The sequence below is a fragment of the Ailuropoda melanoleuca genome, chromosome 8, assembly GCF_002007445.2.
Source record: "Ailuropoda melanoleuca isolate Jingjing chromosome 8, ASM200744v2, whole genome shotgun sequence".
NCBI classification, from domain to species: domain Eukaryota; kingdom Metazoa; phylum Chordata; class Mammalia; order Carnivora; family Ursidae; genus Ailuropoda; species Ailuropoda melanoleuca.
This window is the reverse complement of record NC_048225.1, coordinates 4268868-4289510: the sequence shown is the minus strand read 5'-3', so window position 1 is coordinate 4289510 and position 20643 is coordinate 4268868. Positions and strand designations below refer to the sequence as shown.

Here is a 20643-nt window from a genome sequence, read left to right as displayed (position 1 = left end):
CCGTCCTTCCCACGCGTCCTTTTCTTCATTTACTTGTGCAAGATGGATGGATTGGACAAGACGACATTTGAGACAGTAGTTCCCAAGTCTAGCCAATTTACAGAATCACATGTATGTCTTGGAAGAAAAATCCATTTCCGAGCCCAACAACAGGAGGGGTTCTGACTCAGGACATTTGAGGCAGGATCAGAATCCACAGTGAGGTTGCCTAGCAAATACTGAAGGCTATTTTGTGCCAGATATTTTGCTCAACATGGTGTATAGGACTTTTTGTATCATTACAACGGTTTGGGGTAAATGCTATTCTCGTTTCCATTATGACCTATGCTGGGTTGTTTTTTAACTGCTTGTTCATTCCTTACAGTCTCTAGGGACTTGCTTGTCTTTGTGATTGTATCCTTACTTCTACATATGTTGTGGCTCTGGGTTCTGAAGCTGACAGTCCTGCTATCTACAGCTTTTGGAGATCTAAATCATGTGTTCATTGTTTCCATGCTTTTTCCCATTGCTCGAGCTTACTCATATTGAGGGTCTGGAGAGCCTAAGCTGGGGGGGGGTTAGATGCCTGTGACCAGTGCCTCTCCAGCCTTCTCTGAGCGTGGAACTTCAGCTCGGATTGTGTAGCCAGGCCCCCTAACCATGCACATGTCCCAGGTCTCAGAGTCCCCAGAGCAGTGCCCTCTCCCCTTGGCTCTCAGGGCAGCCTGGCTTCACTCTGCCCCTCTCAGGGATCCAGCTTAACATCTCGCTTTTTTGTTTGCTTTCTTGTTTCCTTCGTTTCAATTTGGTTGCCCCATTTTCTGGTGTGTGTCCACGGGAGCGTCCTTGGAAACCTCTCGTACCTCTCAAGAGATCACCATGGCCTCAGCAGGGTCTCCTCACCACCTATGTGTTCTGAGCCGGGGGGTCCCTCAGCTCTCCGTCACCTGTCCATTCTTTCCTCTTTCTTTCTTTTTTAAAATATATATCTCATCTGTTAGAATATAAGCTCTTTGAAGGTAGAGACCATGATTCTTTTAAGCTCAGTTTTATCCTTAGTACTGAGTAAAGTTCCTACACATATACTTTCTCAGACCTTCTTTGTGAATGGTTAAAAGCAAAAAATCTCTAGACCCAAATACCAATTCATTTTTTACCCACAGAGAAATGAAAAATGATGTGTGGACCAAGTGATGGACTGAATATCGGAGCCATGAGTTTTACTTCAGCGCCATGGTGTCCAACACATTAGTGAGTAGCCTTATGTGGCTATATGCATTTTAGTTTAAATTAATGAAAATCAAGTAAAACTTAAAATTTAGTTCTTTGGTCATCCTATTATCATCATTTCAGAAAGATCGCTTGGATAGCAATCCTCTATATAAAGGTTTCCATCCTCTGTACAAAAACTAGATTCTGCAGCTGTCCATGTGTGTTTCGCCAGGGTGTATGCCCGACCGTGAGCAGCTGCCCGGTTATTGCTTTAGGACATTCCTTCTTACACCAGTGTCCTTAATTTTGCTTTTCCAACAGCCCGGATTCTCAGTAGGTAACAGTGGGTTTTGCCAACCTGAGTTTAATGCAAACCGTAGTTATTTCTTTTTAAATGTTTAATGCAATTGAATCAAAATGCAAAACACTATTTCTGTTACTAAAAATAGTCACCCTTGATCTTCCGTTAGACCTCTGATTCACAGAATAAAATGAGATATAGGAGAAAAAATATTTTAATATAAATGCACACACACACACACACACACACACATAAACAACAGAATTGAATAATTGGAAGTTAGGGGTTTTTTTTTTTTTTTTGAGGCCTTACCAGAATATTCTTATGTTAAATGGGCTGGGTCAGAATGGCTAATATTTTTTTTATAATCCAGATTCTTATTAATTTGTACTCTGTTACTATGAGGAGGCTTCCTTCATCCTTATGGAACAATGAGTTAGTGCTTCGTGCAGGATTATCTTTCTAATATTTCCTTGAAGAGAGTATAGAATTTCTTGTCTTTGCAGAATGTTTTAGTGGTGGTTCCAAAAATTTACTACAGCTTTCTGAAGTGTAGTTTTATCGACTCATTATATAGAAATGTAACCAAAATCTCATGGGATGTGTAAGTGGCAGGGTGGTGACAGAGGCGCCCCAGGGGTGAGGCTAACTGTGGGTGTTAAAGCAAGGAAGACTCAGTGCTGTTCCCTGAATGTGTGTCACTTACTGATTGTGTGAATGTGATGAAAGATAAAATCAGTCGCGCTTTGGGAGAAAAGGCCATGTCTGCACGCGAGGTTTTCAAAACCCTGTATCAATTTCATATTCCCCACATCATCGTGTGAAATTGTTAAATAAAAAAAATGAAGAATCTAAAAGCAGAACATAAGGCTTTTACATTTGTAAAATTTGCACAACAGAACAGCAAAACATTTGCAGATGTACTTCTTTTGACTATGAAGCATAAACCTATTTCCTTTAAATATTATATGAATCCTGCTGTGATTTAAAAAGAAAAGTGGCATCTAATCATGGAACATTAAATCGACTTTGTTATGTGGTTTACTGGCTTATCTATCAAAACAGAATTCAAATCCATTTGTAGAATGAAGTTTCGAGATTGCAAGAATAGCAATGAAAGTAAATACAAACACATGGGGGGGGGAGCAAGCATTCCCACGCTAAGCATTTCTATTCTAAGATAAAATGTCTGGAGGGCTATGGTGTGGAGGTTTGGCTGATTTCATCAATAAACAGTATGAATTTTATTGTCTCATTGCAGTCTATAGAATAAGTATCATAATTAGCCTCAGATGTTAATATTCCCCCAGATACATATACTTTACTATTGAATTTACTGTTTAATTCATTAAAATTGCAAAGATGTTCTGCTTAAATTCCTGCATATTTAAAGTGAGTAGCATAGTACTGATAGGTTGTAGATATTAAGTAAATATTTGTGAAACAGATGAATAGATAAATAAGTGAATGCTTTTAATTTCTTTTATATTTAGCGTACTTAAGAATTTTCATATTGCCTTTTTAAAGAAGAATATTTAATGAAGGATTCTTGTCAGAGAAAATCAAAACAAATTTTGCAGTTTTTAAAAATTGCAGCTATTATAAATGCAGGTAGTAGGTTGGAATTTTGAAAAACCAATAACCCCCTGGGAGAAAATTGCTTTTATTTCAAAACACTTTATTTCTCTGGATAATTATCATATAAGAATCAGAACACAAACAAATGAATGATAAAAATAAGCAAAGCCAGGAAAACAAAAACTCAGCTATTTTATTAATTGAGCAGTTTTTCATTTCACATAATTACCTACAGATTAATCCCCAATTTTGCTTATGTCAGTAGAATATTCTTTATATTGCTGAATAGTATTCCACGTTAGCTTAACCACTTCCCCACTACAGTACATCTGGATTATTTCCAGTTTTGGCCATTGCGAATATGTCTTATGGTGATCGATTTTTACTTTTATTCGGTGTAGAACATATTATGTGTAATTTCAATTAAAAAATAGTTGTGTCTTCTTTTAGAGATTTCCCTTATTTATTTAGAGAGCGTGTGCGAGCGGGAATGGGGGAGAGGGAAAGAATCTCAAGTAGACAACCCGCTGAGCACAGAGCCCGACGTGGGGCTTGATCCCACAACCCTGAGATCATGACCTGAGTGCTGTGGTGGGTTGCTTTTCTTTGTGGCCCACGATATGGTCTGGCTTAGAGTATGTTCCATGGGTTTTGAAAGACATGTGAACCATATTGCTGTTAGATGGATCCGCCTATTGGCTCATTCTGTTGTTTCAATAGGTAGTAGTTTCTTGTGGTTACTGTAACCAATTACCACAAACCTGGGAATGTGGAACAACAGAAGGGTATCCTTGCACAGTCCTGAAGGTCAGAGTCTGAGACCACAGTGCGGGTAGGACCACGGTCTCTTCAGAGGGTTTGGGAGTGAATCTACTCCTGGACTCTCCTGGCTGCTGGTGCCTACTGGTGCACCTTGGTGTTTCTTGGCTTGTAGGGACATTGCTCCCTGTGTTTCTGCCTCCACATCCTTGTGGGGTGTGTGTGTGTGTGTGTACAATCTCCCTGTGCTTTTCTCTTATAAGGACGCTTGGGATGAGTGCAGATGGTGTTATAATTTTTGTTTCAATCATTATGTATAATTTAGACAACTCAGGAGAAGGATACTCTGTGGTAATTACCCATATTTCTACTCTTTCTTTCTTTCTTTTTTTTTTCCCCCTTCCTGATGCTCTAAGATGTCTTCTCTTATTATCTTTCTGTTTGAAAATTTGTCTTTGGCCATTCTTTAAGGGTAGGTCTGTTAGGACACAGACTTTTAGTTTTTCTTCAGCTGCATATGTGTTTATTTTCCCTACATTCTTCAAGAATAGTTTTCCCAGACGTAGAACTCACATGGACACTTCTTTTCTTTTGATATTCAAAAAAGCGTGGTCCTTTCTTCCAGCCTGCATAGTTCTACATGAGAAACCCACTTCCATTCAAATTAGTGTTCCCTGCAAGTAATGCATCCTCTCCCTCTGGCCGCTTTGAAGATATTTTCTTTGAATTTAGTTTTCAGAAGTTTAATTAGGGTGTGAATTAAAGTGGGTTTCTTTGCACTTATCCTATTTGAGGATCACATAGCTTGTTGAACCTGCAGATTTATATTGTTCATCAAATTAGAGACTTTGTCAGCCATTATGTTTCCAAATGCTTTTCAGTACTATTCTTTCTCCTTTCCACTTGGAACTCCCATGATATGAGGTTGGATTTTTTTTCCCCTGCAGGTCTCTGAGGCTGTTTGTTTGTTTGTTTGTTTATGTTTATTTATTTATTTATTTTAGTCTGTTTTCTCTCTGTGTTCAGGCTGAGTAAATTCTCTCAAGCTATCCTCAAATTCACTGATTCTGTCCCGTCACGTCTACTCTTGTTTTGAGCCCACCCAGCAAATTTTCGATATTTGCGGCATTTTTCAGCTCTATGATCAACATCAAGATTTTTCTAATTTTTTATTCTCTTCAGAAGAATTTGTAATTGATTGTCGAAACATTTTATGCTGGGTTCTATAACATTCTTGACAGATAATTCCAATATCTGACCCATCTTAGCCTTGGAATTGACAGATGGACTTTTCTCATCCAAGACGTGACCTTCCTGGTGTGTATTATGATGCGTGGCTGTGTATGGTGCCCCGGACAGTTTGGCTCTTACATGAGAAGACAGCAGTGCCTGTTACAGTTTTTATTTTCACAAGCAGTCGCTCTGTGGAGGTTTGGCACGTGGGTCCCGGCCGCCTTCTGTGGGCAGTGGCTGCAGTGACAGTGTACTTTTCAGGGATCACGTGGTGCTCTTTGCATCTGTTGGGTTTATTTAATGCGTCTGGGGCTCCCACTGGCTCTTGTTAATGCTGCTTGAGGGGGAAGAAAAAGCTCCCAGTGGTGAGGCGCCTTGGTACCTTTAGCAAAAGAGTTTTTTCCCATGCATGTGGGAAACAAGTGCTTCTTGACTGGGCGCTGCCGCAAGAGCCTTATTCCTGCTCGCTCCAGCCCTGTGGGGCCTTGGTGGGGGCGGGTGCTTGAGAGCAGGAGAATCTCAGTGCTGTGAGGACATACAAGTTTCTCTGCCTGCCCACGTGTCTGCTAGTTGTGTTCCTTTTCTTTCTTTCTTTCTCCCCCCCCGCCTTCTGGATCTAATTCTTCAAAGTGAACGTTACTCTGTGAGAACAAGAGGCCCACCTGGACACCAGGGACTATCATTCTGCCTCTGCTTTCGTAAGTTTTATCCTAAAGATCTGAAATATCCGAAATCACAACCAGAAGTGACTTTCACCTCACTGATGTAGGTGGAGAGGCACCCAGGTAGCTATTTAAATCTGCAGCAACTTCTGTCTTTTCTCCTGCCTGTTGTATCTCATTAAGGTGGTTTTGCTCTCACATTGGTTTGCGTGTAGAATTATTAGTGCTCCACAGCCCCCGCCCAGCACCCTTGCCCGTCCTTCTGCTTCAGTGGTTAAGAGCACGTCCTCTGGAGTCCGTCCAACTTGGGTTTAAATGCTGACCCTGCTGTTCGTTAGCCTGTGCATTCTGAGCAAGTCTCTTACTTCCCCAAATCTCATCTAAAAATGAGGACAGTTAGAGGGTAAATTTCCTAACAACATGTGGATTAAGTACTCAGCACCGTACCCAGCTGGTGGCAAGCACGCAGCAGACGTGATGAGTTAGCTAGGGCTCATCCCCATCAACATCATTATCATTTTGTCTCCATTTTAGAGATAAACCAAAGCTTTGAAAGATAAATAACTGAACCTGGGTCAGTCTGACCACTTAAGTGTCAAGACAGCTGGATTCAAATCCAGGTCTGACTTTTTACAAATCCTTCCTCCCTAACCATTGTGTATAACCGTGCTACCAACGATTATCTGGTGAGACTTGAGTCTCCATGGGAGCATGGGTTCGTCAGTGCATGTTCAGGATATGCAAAAATATTAAAATGCACTGTAATATGAGCTGGACATACTCCATTTTCAATCAATTATTGATTATAGTGGCAAATACTTTTAGAGGGCTATCTATGCAGAAAAATGAAAATAACCCAGCTAGTTTACTAGAACCTGACCACCACGCTTTGTAAAAGGCTGACTTTTAACCCTTTTGCCCAGTCAAATACTCCTTTTTATAAATGCTTACCAGTTTCTGAAATCTGATGGGTTTTAAGAACAGTTTGTTTTTCTTAGGCATTATGCTCTTTCATTTAAATTTTGGTATAATTTGAGATGCAGTAAAAACTTAGATGTTTCCATTTTATGCGTTTTCCACAAATCTTCTATATAAGAATGTATAGTTTCTATAATAGCTCTGCACAGTGCTAAATGAACAAATGAGGATTATGGTGAATTCCTGAGTTTATCATTAGAACAGAACAAAAGCAATTCAGGAGGAATCATGTATGCTATTACCAATTAAAGTAAAAATCCATTTATGATAAAGACACAAATGCTTTAGTTGCATTTGCCCATTTATTAAATAAGGGAAAAATTCACTAATGAAAAATATAAAAAGAGGTCATTTACTGTGTACGTTGGGGCTTCTTTTATGAGTTGTCATTCTGTGGTGCAGGAGGTAAGCAGTTAATTTTTTCTCTCTCAGGCTCTGCTGATTCAAAGATTCAAAAAAAACCAACTAATGGCCACATATAGATCAAGAAACTATTTATGTTTTATATTTTTGAGATAGGAATATGAGATATTCTACTCTGCTGCTTTGTAAGTTAAATGAAAACACTATAATTTATTACATGTAGCCAATAATACATAATGTTATTAGCACGTATGCACATAGGCTGATTCCACACTTGACTTAAAGAGAGAGATGGAGGCGAAGGAGAAAAAGAAGAGGGTCCATTTGTGATGGGACACATGGACGTTGATGCTTCGAAAGGGGAAGCAGAGAGAAAGGCATCAAGGAAAGGAGGGAGGAGAAGAGAGTGCACGGGGGAGAGGGAGACAGGCAGCAGGAGAGAAGACCAAGTGGAGAGAGGATGCTGGAAGGGACTGTAAGTCCACAGAACACAATGGAGGAGGGAGAAGAAAGCTGGATGGAGAAGAGGAGAGTAACTAGGAATGGGAGGGGAGAAAGAGAGAGACCACACACAAGTCTAAATCTCTGAGCATCAGAGGTTTGCTTTTACCTTAAATCTTAAGAATAAATGGAATATGCTCAGTTTCTAGCTACGATGTGTGTCTTCCTTATGACACCTTCGCCATCCCAGCGGTGGGAAAGCACGTATCATTAACAACACCCCTCCCCCGAAAGCATCCCAGGCAAGTAGGAAACCACCTGGAAATTCTTCTCAGAACAAGTGTTTCTGTCTGTAGTCAGACCATACCCTGCAGGCCCAGGAGCCCACTTTGGCGTGGGGGGATGGGGACTGTAGTGTCGTCTTCTGCAAGCTGTTACCCTGTTCTCCGGCCGCAACCACCATCCTGTGGTATCTCTGAGAAGGGGAATCTTTTATCTTTTTATGCTTATCGCCCAGAGTCGTGTGAGTAAATAGAAAACAATAAGTATTTCAATGAACAAAGAGAGTGTTCCATACCGGAGGAGGAAATACTAGCAGAAACTTCACGTAAGATAAAGCAAACATTTCATTCTGTAAAAATTACAGCATCGAACAAGGACTTAGTTTTATTTCCTTGCCTGTGCTGGATCGTGATGAATGGGGCAGGGAGAACAAAGTACAACACGGGTGTAGGCTTCAAAATCCAAATATGTGCAGTTTGACCGCGTATGTGCTCTATGCTTCTAGTTTCATCAGCCAGCCTACCTGCTTCATGCTTATGAAAAATAAAGGAAAATGGGACACCTGGGTGGCTCAGCTCAGGTCATGATCCCAGGGTCCTGAGATCGAATCCCGCATCGGGCTCCCTGCTCAGCGGGGAGTCTGCGTCTCCCTCTGCCTGCTGGTCCCCCGGTTTATACTCTCTCTCTGACAAATAAATAAAATCTTTAAAAATATTTTGAAAGAAAAGAACAAAGGAAAAAAATTTATGAGCACATTCCGCGTGGCAGTGGAAAATAGATGAAGTAGGTTAAACTGATGTGCGGTCTTGGCTGGTCCACTCCGAGGCTGTCCTTTCTAGGTCATTCCACCCGCTCTCCTCTCCAGGTGTGCTGAGACACCTTACTCTGACCCAGGTAACTGTATCTGCATGGCCACATCCTAAGGGCATTTCCTCTCCTGCTGCTGCTCCTTGCCTTGGGGGGCCTCGTAGGGCTGAGCTGAGATAGCATCAGTCTGTTCCCTAAGGGAAAACATGAAACATCAGTCCCCCAAGTTCTCCAGTCAAAGAGCACGGAAAGGGAGGACCGATTTAAAGTACTTCCGTTTCAGGTTCTTAGTCTTCCTCCCTGAATTCCTTTAGGGCTACTCTGATTTGGGGGACTTATTTTCAGCTTATAGTGAACATGCCAGCTGACTGATAGTTACTTCCTGATAATACTGACTTAATCACTTCTAGTTTAAATTTTTATTTTTAAGATCAAGTGAATCATTCCCTAGTCAATGCAAGAACTATATATTCAAAGGTCTACAAACTGTTTGAAAAATGACTTATGTAATACCAAACAATTATTTTGATTTATTTTAGTCTTCTGGACTTTTTTCCTGAGTGTTATTTTAATGACAGTTGAATATAGTTGTTTTGATAGATGGATTTGTCCTAATTTTATTATTAAGCAGCTTGAAAGGTGTTAAACTGACTCATGAGCCCATTTCATGATGAGCCTGAGTGTAATTTCATTTTGAATAAAAAATGTTTCCCAGGTTCATTTCTCATTGATCTCATTCTTCGTTTCATCATTGTCTTTAGAAAGTGGCAAAGTGGGGCACGATAACAGACTGTTGAGAACGGTGAATTTTACATGGGCCGTAAACCATATTAAAATTTGCTCCTATGAATGCAGAAATTCAGCACAGCTCATGACACATTTCTTTGTTTCTCGTCCTCATCAGATAGTAAGTTAACTTCTGTGTGAACTTACTACGCGAAGAGCACAGATTAAAATTTCATGTTCATTCTGCAGGTGATGGAAGTCAAAGGACAGATGATCCATGTCCCGGAATCAAATTCCATCTTATTCTTGGGCTCTCCGTGTGTGGACAAGCTGGATGAGCTCATGGGCCGAGGGCTGCATCTCTCAGACATCCCGATCCATGATGCCACCCGAGACGTCATTCTGGTTGGTGAGCAGGCAAAGGCACAGGATGGCTTGAAGAAGAGGATGGATAAATTAAAGGCAACTTTGGAAAGAACTCACCAGGCCCTGGAAGAAGAAAAGAAGAAAACAGTAGATCTTCTATATTCTATTTTCCCCGGTGACGTCGCCCAGCAGTTGTGGCAAGGACAGCAGGTGCAGGCCAGGAAGTTTGACGACGTCACCATGCTCTTCTCAGACATTGTCGGCTTCACGGCCATCTGTGCCCAGTGTACCCCCATGCAGGTGATCAGTATGCTGAATGAACTATACACCAGGTTTGACCACCAGTGTGGATTTCTGGATATTTATAAGGTAAAGGGGTTTAGTTACTCATCCACAAATATTTTTTAATCATAAAGTATTTTAAATTGCAAGGATACAATTTTCTTTTTTAAAAAATTAAACTTGGGGGGCGCCTGGGTGGCACAGCAGTTAAGCGTCTGTTCGGTTCAGGGCGTGATCCCGGCGTTCTGGGATCGAGCCCCACGTCAGGCTCCTCCGCTAGGAAGCCTGCTTCTTCCTCTCCCACTGCCCCTGCTTGTGTTCCCTCTCTCTCTGGCTGTCTCTATCTCTGTCGAATAAATAAATAAAATCTTTAAATGATGGAAATATCTTTAATTTAAAAGTTTTAGAATGCAGGTATTTCTGTTGAATGAGTAAATTTCCATTATGAGTTAGTTTATAGTATCGACATGCTATAGGTAACTGAATCATACTATTGCTCAGTAAGGCAAAAGGCTGTAGAGCGAGTTCCTCAAGTTCATTATTATTACAGAATTAAATTGCTGAGTTCTAGGCAACTTTTCACAACATAATTAGTCTTTCTTAGAGAACAGGATTCCAATATAAACTAAGAATTTTCTTTTGACAGTTAATAATAAGAAGTTAGTTATGTTAAAATATGCATTGCATTATCAGTTAAATGATGATTAATCAGTGTTTTGCACTGCATTGTCAAATAAGGCAGGTCCCTCTAATTCTAAAGGAATACTTGTAAATATTCTAGCTATTACCAAATGACTGGTCGTCTCTAGTGGAAGCACTTTAATTTTCCGAGCTAAGTAGTGGAGGAGCTCTGAAAATGGGTACCCGTCACCATGTTTTGAGTCTGATTTAGTGAACTCCCAATGAATTTCTTACTAAAATCAGAGCAATCTCTTGAGTGATTTAGCCTCCTAATGAATAACTCCGTAACTTTAAATAATTTCACGTGGATTACACAATGTTGGGGTATGTGGGTTTTTTTAGAAATATAATGGACAGAAAGTACTTTTAGTATAAACAGTAGTGAACTGTAGGCTTTTATTTTCTCTTAACCAATCCCTTTAGACTGCCCCTTCTTTTTATAGTGTGATCAACACATAGGAAGACTTGGAAAGAAACATTGTGGTTTCGTCTTATTGTCCCAGAGGGTACTTTCATTAAGGTGTCTCTCCTTCGGAGAAACATGCTCCCTAGTTCTGTTCTGTAGAATGTGTAGCCAGTGCTAGGTATTGTAGTGAGTCCCTTCGGAGGGGTGAACTCACCGTGTGGTAGATAGCAGGGCTTTGCCTTGTGCAAGAAGAGTTCTTGGAAAGTACCTTCCACTTCCTTATAACTTATCGTTGTAGAATTTATGACAGAAGTAGCCGAATGTCTGAGCCTAAACCAGAGAGACACTACGTGAGCTTGTCACTGTTACACTCAGTCATTTCCAGGAAGGAGAGCAGCTTGGCCTGAATTTGCGAGCACGTTCCTTTCTCCAGGCTGGGGTCTACCTCGCTAATCTCAGCAACAGCCAGTCCCCTTCCTCTGTGAACCCCTGACTTGCTGTGTTAACTTTCTTGGACTAAAATAGTCATGTTACTTTGGCCCTAAACTCTTACAACTAAATGAGAGTGATAAACAGAGTCTTCCTTGGAAATCAAAGGAATCCCTAATTTAAATATAAGCATCAGGTTTTGAGAAAAGAAGAAATGTGATGTCTTCTGAGAATACCACAACAGCTTCAAGGTTTAAAAATACGGATTTCACAGACATCAAGTTTCCTTTCCCTTGAGATAAGCTAGGACACCTCACAGAAAAAGAAAATGCATGGCAATATCCAGCAGAATCCTCAGATTTTTCGTTTGTTTTTTCCACCACAGACAGTTCCATATAGTGATACATGATTATCAGCAAGTTTTTTTTTTAAATAAAATTTTTTAAAGGTTTTATTTATTCATTTGTGACAGAGACATACACAGAAAGAGAGCATGAGCAGGGGGAGAGGCAGAGGGAGAGGGAAAAGCAGACTCCCCGCAGAGCCGGGAGCCTGACACGGGGCTCAATCCCAGGATCTGGAGATCATGAGCTGAAGGCAGATTCTTAACCATCTGAGCCACCCAGGAGCCCCAAGAAATATTTTAAAAATTGTGGTAAAATTGACATAATGTAGGTTACAGTTTTAACTATTTGATAAAGAGGTATGCAGTTCAGTGGTATTCACGTTGTTGTACGATTATCACCACAATCTCTCTTCCTATTGTTTTTTGTCTTGTACAATAGAAACTCTCTTCTCATTAAACACTAACTCCTCTTTCCTCCCTCTCACCAGTCCTTGACAACTTCCATGCTACTTTCTGTCTCTCTGAATTTGACTGCTTTAGGTCATCTAAGTGGAATCCTACGATTTTTGTTCTTTGGAGACTGTCTTATTTTGTTCAGTATCTTCAAGATTCATCCATAACATGTGTCAGAATTTCATTCCTTGTTAAGGCTGCATGATAGTCCCTGTTATGTACCTACCACGTTGTGTTTAACTGTTCATCGTTGATGGACACTTGGTTGACTTAGGAAATGGATTTACAATTTCCCCGATTCTCAAGACTGGCTTTCCATCCTTCATGTAGAAACAAAACATTCCTGGTTCATAAATTCTGTTAAACAGAATTTGCTTATGAAATTTCAGCAATAAATGTGTAAAGCAATACAATTTCAAGGCCAGGTGTTTTTAACACCCTTTGATGCTGGTATGTGTCTGCATCTTGAATAGGTGTCTGAGGCACCTTTCATGTTTACTCAGGTTTCTGGGGGTTGAGTTTAGGGTCCAGACAAGGAAACACATTACGTGCTGAAACAGGAGTGATGATGGCATGGCCAGAGAGAGGGAAAGACAAAATAGAGAATATTACCCTTGCATAGGATAAAACAACGTATGTTACAGGAAATGCATTAGGAGGAATATAAATTAGATATCCTCTGACATGACTAATTTGAGATTTCTAATCATAAACAGAGTAGCTTATTTTTTGGAAAATGTACACAGTGCTGTTTTATACCATGAACTACGATTTTTAATGGCTATTGGAAAAAAAAAAATTCCAGAGTAGAATTTTTAAAGGACCATACACCTGCTGATTTCATAAAATAGGCTTTTGCCAGACTTAAAGTGCATTTAGAATATTTGTGGAATAATCATACCACAGGGAAAAATATGGTGGAGCCCACTTTTATGTTAGAAATGTGAAAGGAAACCAGGTGGAGTTGAATGCCAGGAAAAACCTGAGAGAGTGCCCTGCAGGGGGGCATTTAAAGTCTGCTCCTGCCCAGTGAGACTCCACTTTCCAAATTGATGGTTGTCCTTTTCTTGATCGTCTTATTATTCCATGTTTACCTATCATTAGGGAAGATGATGCAGAGATAGGTTATAATTCTAGGGGTAGAATTCAGCTAAATTAGGCCATAATGAGAAATACACCGTCTATACAGAAGGCTGTGTAGGAGGAAGCTATAGATTTTACTGTGCCTGTTTCAGGCATTGAGAAAATTAAAGCCTTCACAATGCTTGGCTGCCAAGGTGTCACAGGTGTTTGAATACTAAGTAAAAACGAGGTAAATTGAAGGAAGCATGGGTTCTAATTTTGATCCTCTTAGAACTAGAAAAGCAAATATTTAGTAAAAAGTCGACATAAAGAGTGTGCTGTATATTTTGCTCTTTAGATTTTATAGGGTATAGGGGATGAACAAAGAACCAGTAATTCTAACTTTCCTTATTTTTGGCATATAGATAATAATGATGATGATGAAGGCATTGGGTATTGAAGCAACCTAATGAGGGTTTTGCCTTATTTTATGTTTTTGCCTTTGTCAAGCCTGTTAGTTAGAAATAAGGGAGAAGCTAAAAGGGTTAGTGAGTCCTTCATGGTCCTCTCATTCCATTGAACCAAGGGTACAGCACCCCAGTGCTATCTTAAATGCACCTCTTAGACATCTCTTCTTTACACCTTTAAAGGCTTTTTACACTGCACTTATCTCCTTTTCTGTCACCTATGAAGTTAAGATACTAAATGTCTCCACCTCAGAGTTCTCTCGTATTTCAATGAGCTGAGAGAGGTCTTAGAACACCCGCTGGTGTGTAGGGGTGAATGTACACAGGAGCTGGCCTTGTTAGCTCTCAGGCAGGTGCGTCTGGACCTACGGGTGTGTGCATATGTGACTACTCTGTGTGTTTTTGTATGTGTATAACAGTGCACCCAGTGCTGATGACAAAAGTATAAAATATCATCTCACTTAATCTCCCATGATTAACATGTGGGGTTGTTTCATTATGTCCACTGAGAAAGGTTAAATAAGCCAGGCAATGTGATTCATAAATCAGAATTGGAACCATGGCTTGTATGATTCTAAAGCCTATAATTTTTTCCCAAGTCTGGGCTGTGATTTAGACAAAGACAAAATCATAAAAAGAGAAAGTGGAACCGGTTTTAAAACTCTGTTACACGATCAATAACTATAGTTAGGCTGTCAACTGTCGAAGAAAAATCCTATGATCACCTTGCCCAAATCTGCCTGTTTCCCTTCTAGTAGCAAATAGCTCAGAGTTTTGAGAAGGTGGGTTTAAATTTGGGGACTCTTGGGGTGCCTGGGTGGCTCAGTTGGTTAAGCATCCGACTCTTGATTTCAGCTCAGGTTGTGATCTCAGGGTCATGAGATCGAGCCCCACATTGGGCTCTGCGCTGGGTGTGGAGCCTGCTTAAGATTCTCTCTCTCCCTCTGCCCCTCTCCCCACTCACACACTCTCTCTCTCAAAAAAAAAAAGTTGGGGACTTTCCCATCTGACATCCTCTTTTTTTGGATTTTAGCATCTTTTCTCTTAATTCCTTTTATGGAGAAATAACATACCAAGAATGGAAGAGTGGGATCAATGATCACAAGTGCAGGCAATAGGCAATATAATTTTAAAATAATAAAATGAATAAAAGTTGATTTTTAAAAACGATTTTGCCCAGGGAACCCTTAAAAATGTTAGTAATAAAATCCTTTCCTCTTTTGTGGTGGGCGTAGAAAGAGCATTTCCGTTGCAAACCCCAAGCTTGGTTTGCAGACAGTGAAGTTAAACGTTGAGTATCACTGTCAGACTTGGGTTGGGGAGAGTGGGTAGAAAAACGAGACGGAGCAGCCAGAAAATGCCAAGGAGAAGGTCTGTTAGATCAAGGAACCTGACGCTGAGCACCTGAAAAACAACACAAAGTTTATATTGACAAAGTTTATATATACAATGCAAGTATTCTAAGTTCATGTGGAAAAGCTGAGTACAGCGAAGTAGGAAGGAACAGAAGTCCAGACTCAGGGGAGCAGGACCTTGGCACTGAGCACAAGGAGACTGGATTCCAGGAACTGGAAACCAGGCGTTGTGTCCAGGCAGCAAGGATGAAGACAGGCGTCAGGACAAACTGATACAGAACCAGAGTCTTTTCCCCCTCTGGGACCAGCCTGAAAGCCAGCGGATGCATAGGATTCCCCCCGCCCCGGCCCCGCCGCGGTAGAGTCAATGGGTAACCAAATAATGCAGCCTCATAGAGGGGTATAGAGATGTCCGCTGAGCCTTTAAATGCTGAAACAGGAATGAGACCCACAGAAAAGCTGGAGTTAGCAGGTTAATTCTATCCATTCTTCAAAATGAATAGAACATATCTGGGGGCACTCTTGATATTAATATAATTTGAAAATTGCCAGATAGCTTGAGTTCTGAAAATCTCTGAAAACCAGTGGAAACACTGTTGACTTCATAACCTCCAAACTTTGATAAATACAATACCAATAAAAAGAGCTAGAAAACCATTAAGATCATATACATTTCACATAACGTATGAAAGTAGATTGTCCTGCATTGGTCTACGAACTATAGACCCCTTTTAACTGTAGCTCCTGAACGGTGTTGTGAGAAAAGCCTGTACATCCTAAAAATGAATACAGAATGCAGAGGTAAACGGTGATGAATGTCCACAGTAGAAAGGTTTATGTATCAGATGGACAGAGTTCAGTTTCGAGTAGGCACAGGAATACCCCAGAGAAACAGGGTCAGGCACCCCTTTGGATTCAGACGTCTTGGGGAAGACTGCGTATGCTCTGCACTGAAAAGCTAGTGGTTTGCGAATTGGATAAGGAGCTATCCCGGACTCGAATCGCCATCGGTAACCTACTTTGTAAGAGCTGAAAGCAGACATTTCGCACATAAACTTACCAGGCTACAGAACTCGATGCCTCGAGAATTCTGATTTGTCTTTTGACAATGTGGAAGTGCTACCGGCTTTGTTCCCTGGACCTCCAGCTGGGTTTCGGAAAATGAAGGCGAATCTCAAGGATATCGCTCTAGCGTGAATTGGATTCTGCAGGGAAAAAAAGAAAAAAAAGAAAAAAAAAGAAATACTGAAATGCTTCCCTTCCCCCTAGGTTTGTTTTATGATAAAATAGCCTTTTAAAATACTTTAGTACTTAGGTTATCCTGGGAATTTTAGAAATATGTGTATATCATCTTCCTCCAGCAGAGAATGCCAGTTCCATTTGGTAAAGAGTGAGTGACTGGTTTTGTTTTGTTTTTTCTCCAGATTTACATATTTTCTGCTTTAATGATCAGTGCACATACTTTTGAAATTAAAGTTACCAAAAATTTGTACTAGTTCTTCTCAGTGGTTTCCATTGACATCAATGCCATTGATTTTTGGTAGAAATGAAGTCATAGTGTCTTCTCATAAGTCTAGAAAATGGGAATTTCTGAAGTGAATATATATATATTCACATCATTCATTCACTTAATAAACATCTTTGACTCACTTGGTAAGAGGGTATGACTCCCGTGGAAGCCTATAAAATGTTATGGAAATTAGTATATATTTTTAGCCCAATTTTAATGAGAAGAGAAGAACTAATTTATATGCTTTATAAGGTAAGGTAAAAGTCACAGATAAGCGTTCTGTTCTGATATCTTTTCTACTAGGGGGATTGTATTGTCACTTTCAAAATACATTAATGCCCTAAAAATTACCTGACCAGGGTTTTGCCTCATTTAAATTTTTGCCTTAGGCAAGTACTGGAGATAAGGGAGAAACAAGGGGAAGGGTGGATGCTTTTCCATGTTCCTGCCCCTGCATTCAGCCTGAGCTCCTGAACCCAGTGTGCCTTACCCTGTACTCCTCTGAGTTCTGGTCCTTCCAAATTTAACCCCTTACTTACCATCTCTGCTTGAGTTTCACCATCTGTGAATAGACCAATTTTATCTACTTCATAGTTATATTTTATGAGCTAGTAAATGAAATACCTATAAAGTGCTTATTGCAGTTGTCTGGTCCGTGGTAGTAAATATACATGCTAACTGTCTTCTCAAATACGTGTTTCTGGGCATAGATGGTGAGTGGGTGTGTGTTTTCTATGCACATGCTTGTATGTGTGTGTGTTTGTATATAAATACCGTGTAGCTAGTGCTTATTAGAAATAGATGAAATGCTCATTTGCTTGGGTTCATTCTTTCAGGTTATTAAAATTATATCGTATACCAGAGAAAGTATATGAAGGAAGGGTATGGAGAGAGGTCAAAGTAGGGGCTAAGAGAAAAGGTCCTTGAAGTTAATTGTAGCATCATCACTGGGGCCTTGCGGACCCTCATTGCTGAAGATGAGTCCATAGTCTGTCTCCATTTTTATCTGAATAACCCACATTGCAAAATGGAATTTATGAAGATGACAGTGCTTCTTTCAGTAATATTGACTCATGCAATGTCTACGACCAACACTGTGAAACTGCACCTAAAATGTTTATTTTTTTTATGTTTTAATCTGTCATCCTGAATGACGTTCCTTCTGTATTTTCTTTTAGTGTTGTGACAAATTCTGAAACAGAGAGAAGGCTACAATAACTTGGATAACCAAGCAGAAATCAAAATCAATGAAGTGTCTTGCCGACTTTATCAAAAAAGTGTTCGGGGGTGGTTCTTTTTATCCCTATTGATTTTTTTATCTTCTAAAGAGTGGTGGCAGCTTCTAAGAGATTGATATTTTTAATTTTTATATTACCAAGTGTGATGGACTGAATGTTTGCATCCTCTCAAAGTTCATTTATTGAAACTGTAACCCCCAATGTGATGGTATTTGGAGGTGGGGTCTTTGAAAGGGTAATTAGGTTTAGATGGGATTCTGAGGAAAGGACCCCATGATGGGATCAGGGTCCTTATAAGAAGAGGAAGAGACCAGAGTTCCCTCTCTTTCTGCCAAGTGAGGACACAAGGAGAAGGTAGCCATCTGCAAGCCAGGAGACGCGCCCTCACTAGGGAACCGAATCAACTGGCACCTTGGTCTTGGATTTTCCAGCCACCAACACTATGAGAAAGAAAGTCCTGTTTATTGAGTCACCTAATCTATGGTATTTTGGTGTAGCAGGCTGAGTGGAATAAGACACCAAGGAAATGTCTATCAACTCTAAACAGTCTGGAAATGTATGATACAAGTCTCTAGCAAGTTTTCTTAGCATATGAAGCCCATGTTGCCAGAATTTCCTATATCTATAAGGGTAAATGTTACCCCATGGAACAAGTGAAAGATTTTTCACTAGCCTTTATGGAGCTTATGTTATTACAGAGTGTGTGTTGTGTATCCATAAACTGTAAAGAAGTTAAGCTCTGAGCTCACCAGCATGTTTGCCCTTGTCACTAACACCTTGATCAGAACATTGTGAGAACCTAGCTTTTACTTCGTATGCATTTGCACTTTTAAGCTTACCACCTAGTCACTGAGTTACTCCAATATGTTTATTTAAAAATTTCATTTAAAAAATATCATTTTTTCTTTGTAAAAAGAATTATTGCAATTACATAATCATTTCCGTTACCCTGAGGCCATTAAGCAGACAATTTCTGGCAAGCTTTAGAATGTGAATACATCAGTTATATCCCCATCAAGGATTGTAATACCTGAGTATTGGATGAGTTTACTAAAATGGAAATTTATCTTCTAGATAGGACAGCTGTCTGTCACGTATCTGATAGGATAACCTCAGTGCAATCTGCAGATCTTTTGAATTGGATTGTTTCTGTTACCTTCCTCGCCAACGTTTAATTAATGTTTGTTATGTAGCAGAAATGTAGTACATAATTCTCCCACTTTTGCCACTTAAAACAGTGATTTAGAAGCTGAAAAATCCTGAAAGCAAAATGGAACTAAAAAAATGGAATTCACATAGACTAAATATAAACGGTGTTCTAAGCACAGTGCTAGATGCCTTAACTGTGATATCTGGTTTATTTTCCAGAAGAACACCGTGGCATTGCTGTTCTTATGTCCCTTTTGAAGATGAGTTTTAGTAAGTGGCAGACATGTCATCTGAATTTAGTTCTGATTCAGCTAAAAGTTTATATTGTAGAAAACAGTGGTTGAAATCATTCATGTATCAGAGAGCGACCATTCCTAATTAGATGTGGAAGTAGGATCCAAGATTGTTCCAGCTTTTATATGTGTATGTTTCATAAATTGGTGTCCTGCATCCAGTAACTGACAATCACAAGAGAAATTTCATACGTTTACAATGAGACTATTGGGTATGTCACAGGACTGTTGGGAGAGCAAAAAGAACTAATAGCCAAACCCTTTATCACAAACACAAGGCTCTTGAAATAATAGTTGAAAGATGAGTTTGAAATTTTAAATTGCCATTTGAATTTTATTATCTTTTTTAATTTAATTTTTTTTATTTTGATATGTTAGTCACCATACAGTATTTGAATTTTGCCTAGAGTAAAGAATATAGCTAGGCCTCCTGGGGCGCCTGGGTGGCACAGCGGTTAAGCGTCTGCCTTCGGCTCAGGGCGTGATCCCGGCGTTATGGGATCGAGCCCCACATCAGGCTCCTTTGCTATGAGCCTGCTTCTTCCTCTCCCACTCCCCCTGCTTGTGTTCCCTCTCTCGCTGGCTGTCTCTATCTCTGTCAAATAAATAAATAAAATCTTTAAAAAAATATTAAAGAAAACCAAAACAAACAAAAAAAGAACATAACTAGGTCTCCTTTTTTAAGGCATTCAACAAATCTTTACCATTTTTTGTTATGTGTTGGACTTCATAAAGACTTGATCTCATTGGTTCTGGGAGGCTAAAGAGAATCTTTATGCAGAAGTTAAAAAAAAAAAACAAACTTGTAAGCACAGTACAATATCCTTACGAAAGTCAGTGTTTCCAGAAATGAAATAGATTGGCTAGAGCTGGTCACTGGAGTGATTCAAACACAAATTACAATCTTTTGATGGGATAGGTAGAAGGAAATCTCAAAAGGTCACTTCATCCCATGAGATTCTAAGATTCTAAGTAATCCATATTAGAGCTATATGTAGTTGGCTAGGAAGACGTTCCCAAAGTGAAAATCAACCCTGCTGATTGTCTATTAATAGGTTTTTCGTATATGGCAAATTTGAAATGATTTGGGTTTATTTTTGTAAAAGTTTTTTAAGGTGGAAAAATGCGAGTTTTAATTTGTTGTCTTAAATTCAAGTATTTGATTATAAACATTTGCATATTTTGATGCATTTTTCAAGCTTTGAAATTGTTACCAGGACTTTTAATAATCTAGAAAACTGTAAGAAATCAGCTGAAGCAAAATTCTTATTGGACTGCTGATCCA

General features: G+C 39.7%; 1 protein-coding gene across 1 annotated transcript in view; it reads left to right on the top strand.

Moving 5' to 3' along the window:
• GUCY1A2 (guanylate cyclase 1 soluble subunit alpha 2) overlaps positions 1–20643 on the top strand; it is a 291079-nt gene that overhangs the window by 148340 nt on the left and 122096 nt on the right. Inside the window, exon 4 of the mRNA XM_034665615.1 lies at positions 9571–10056. Coding sequence (XP_034521506.1) covers positions 9571–10056 — 486 coding nt within the window. The remainder of the gene's footprint in view (positions 1–9570; positions 10057–20643) is intronic.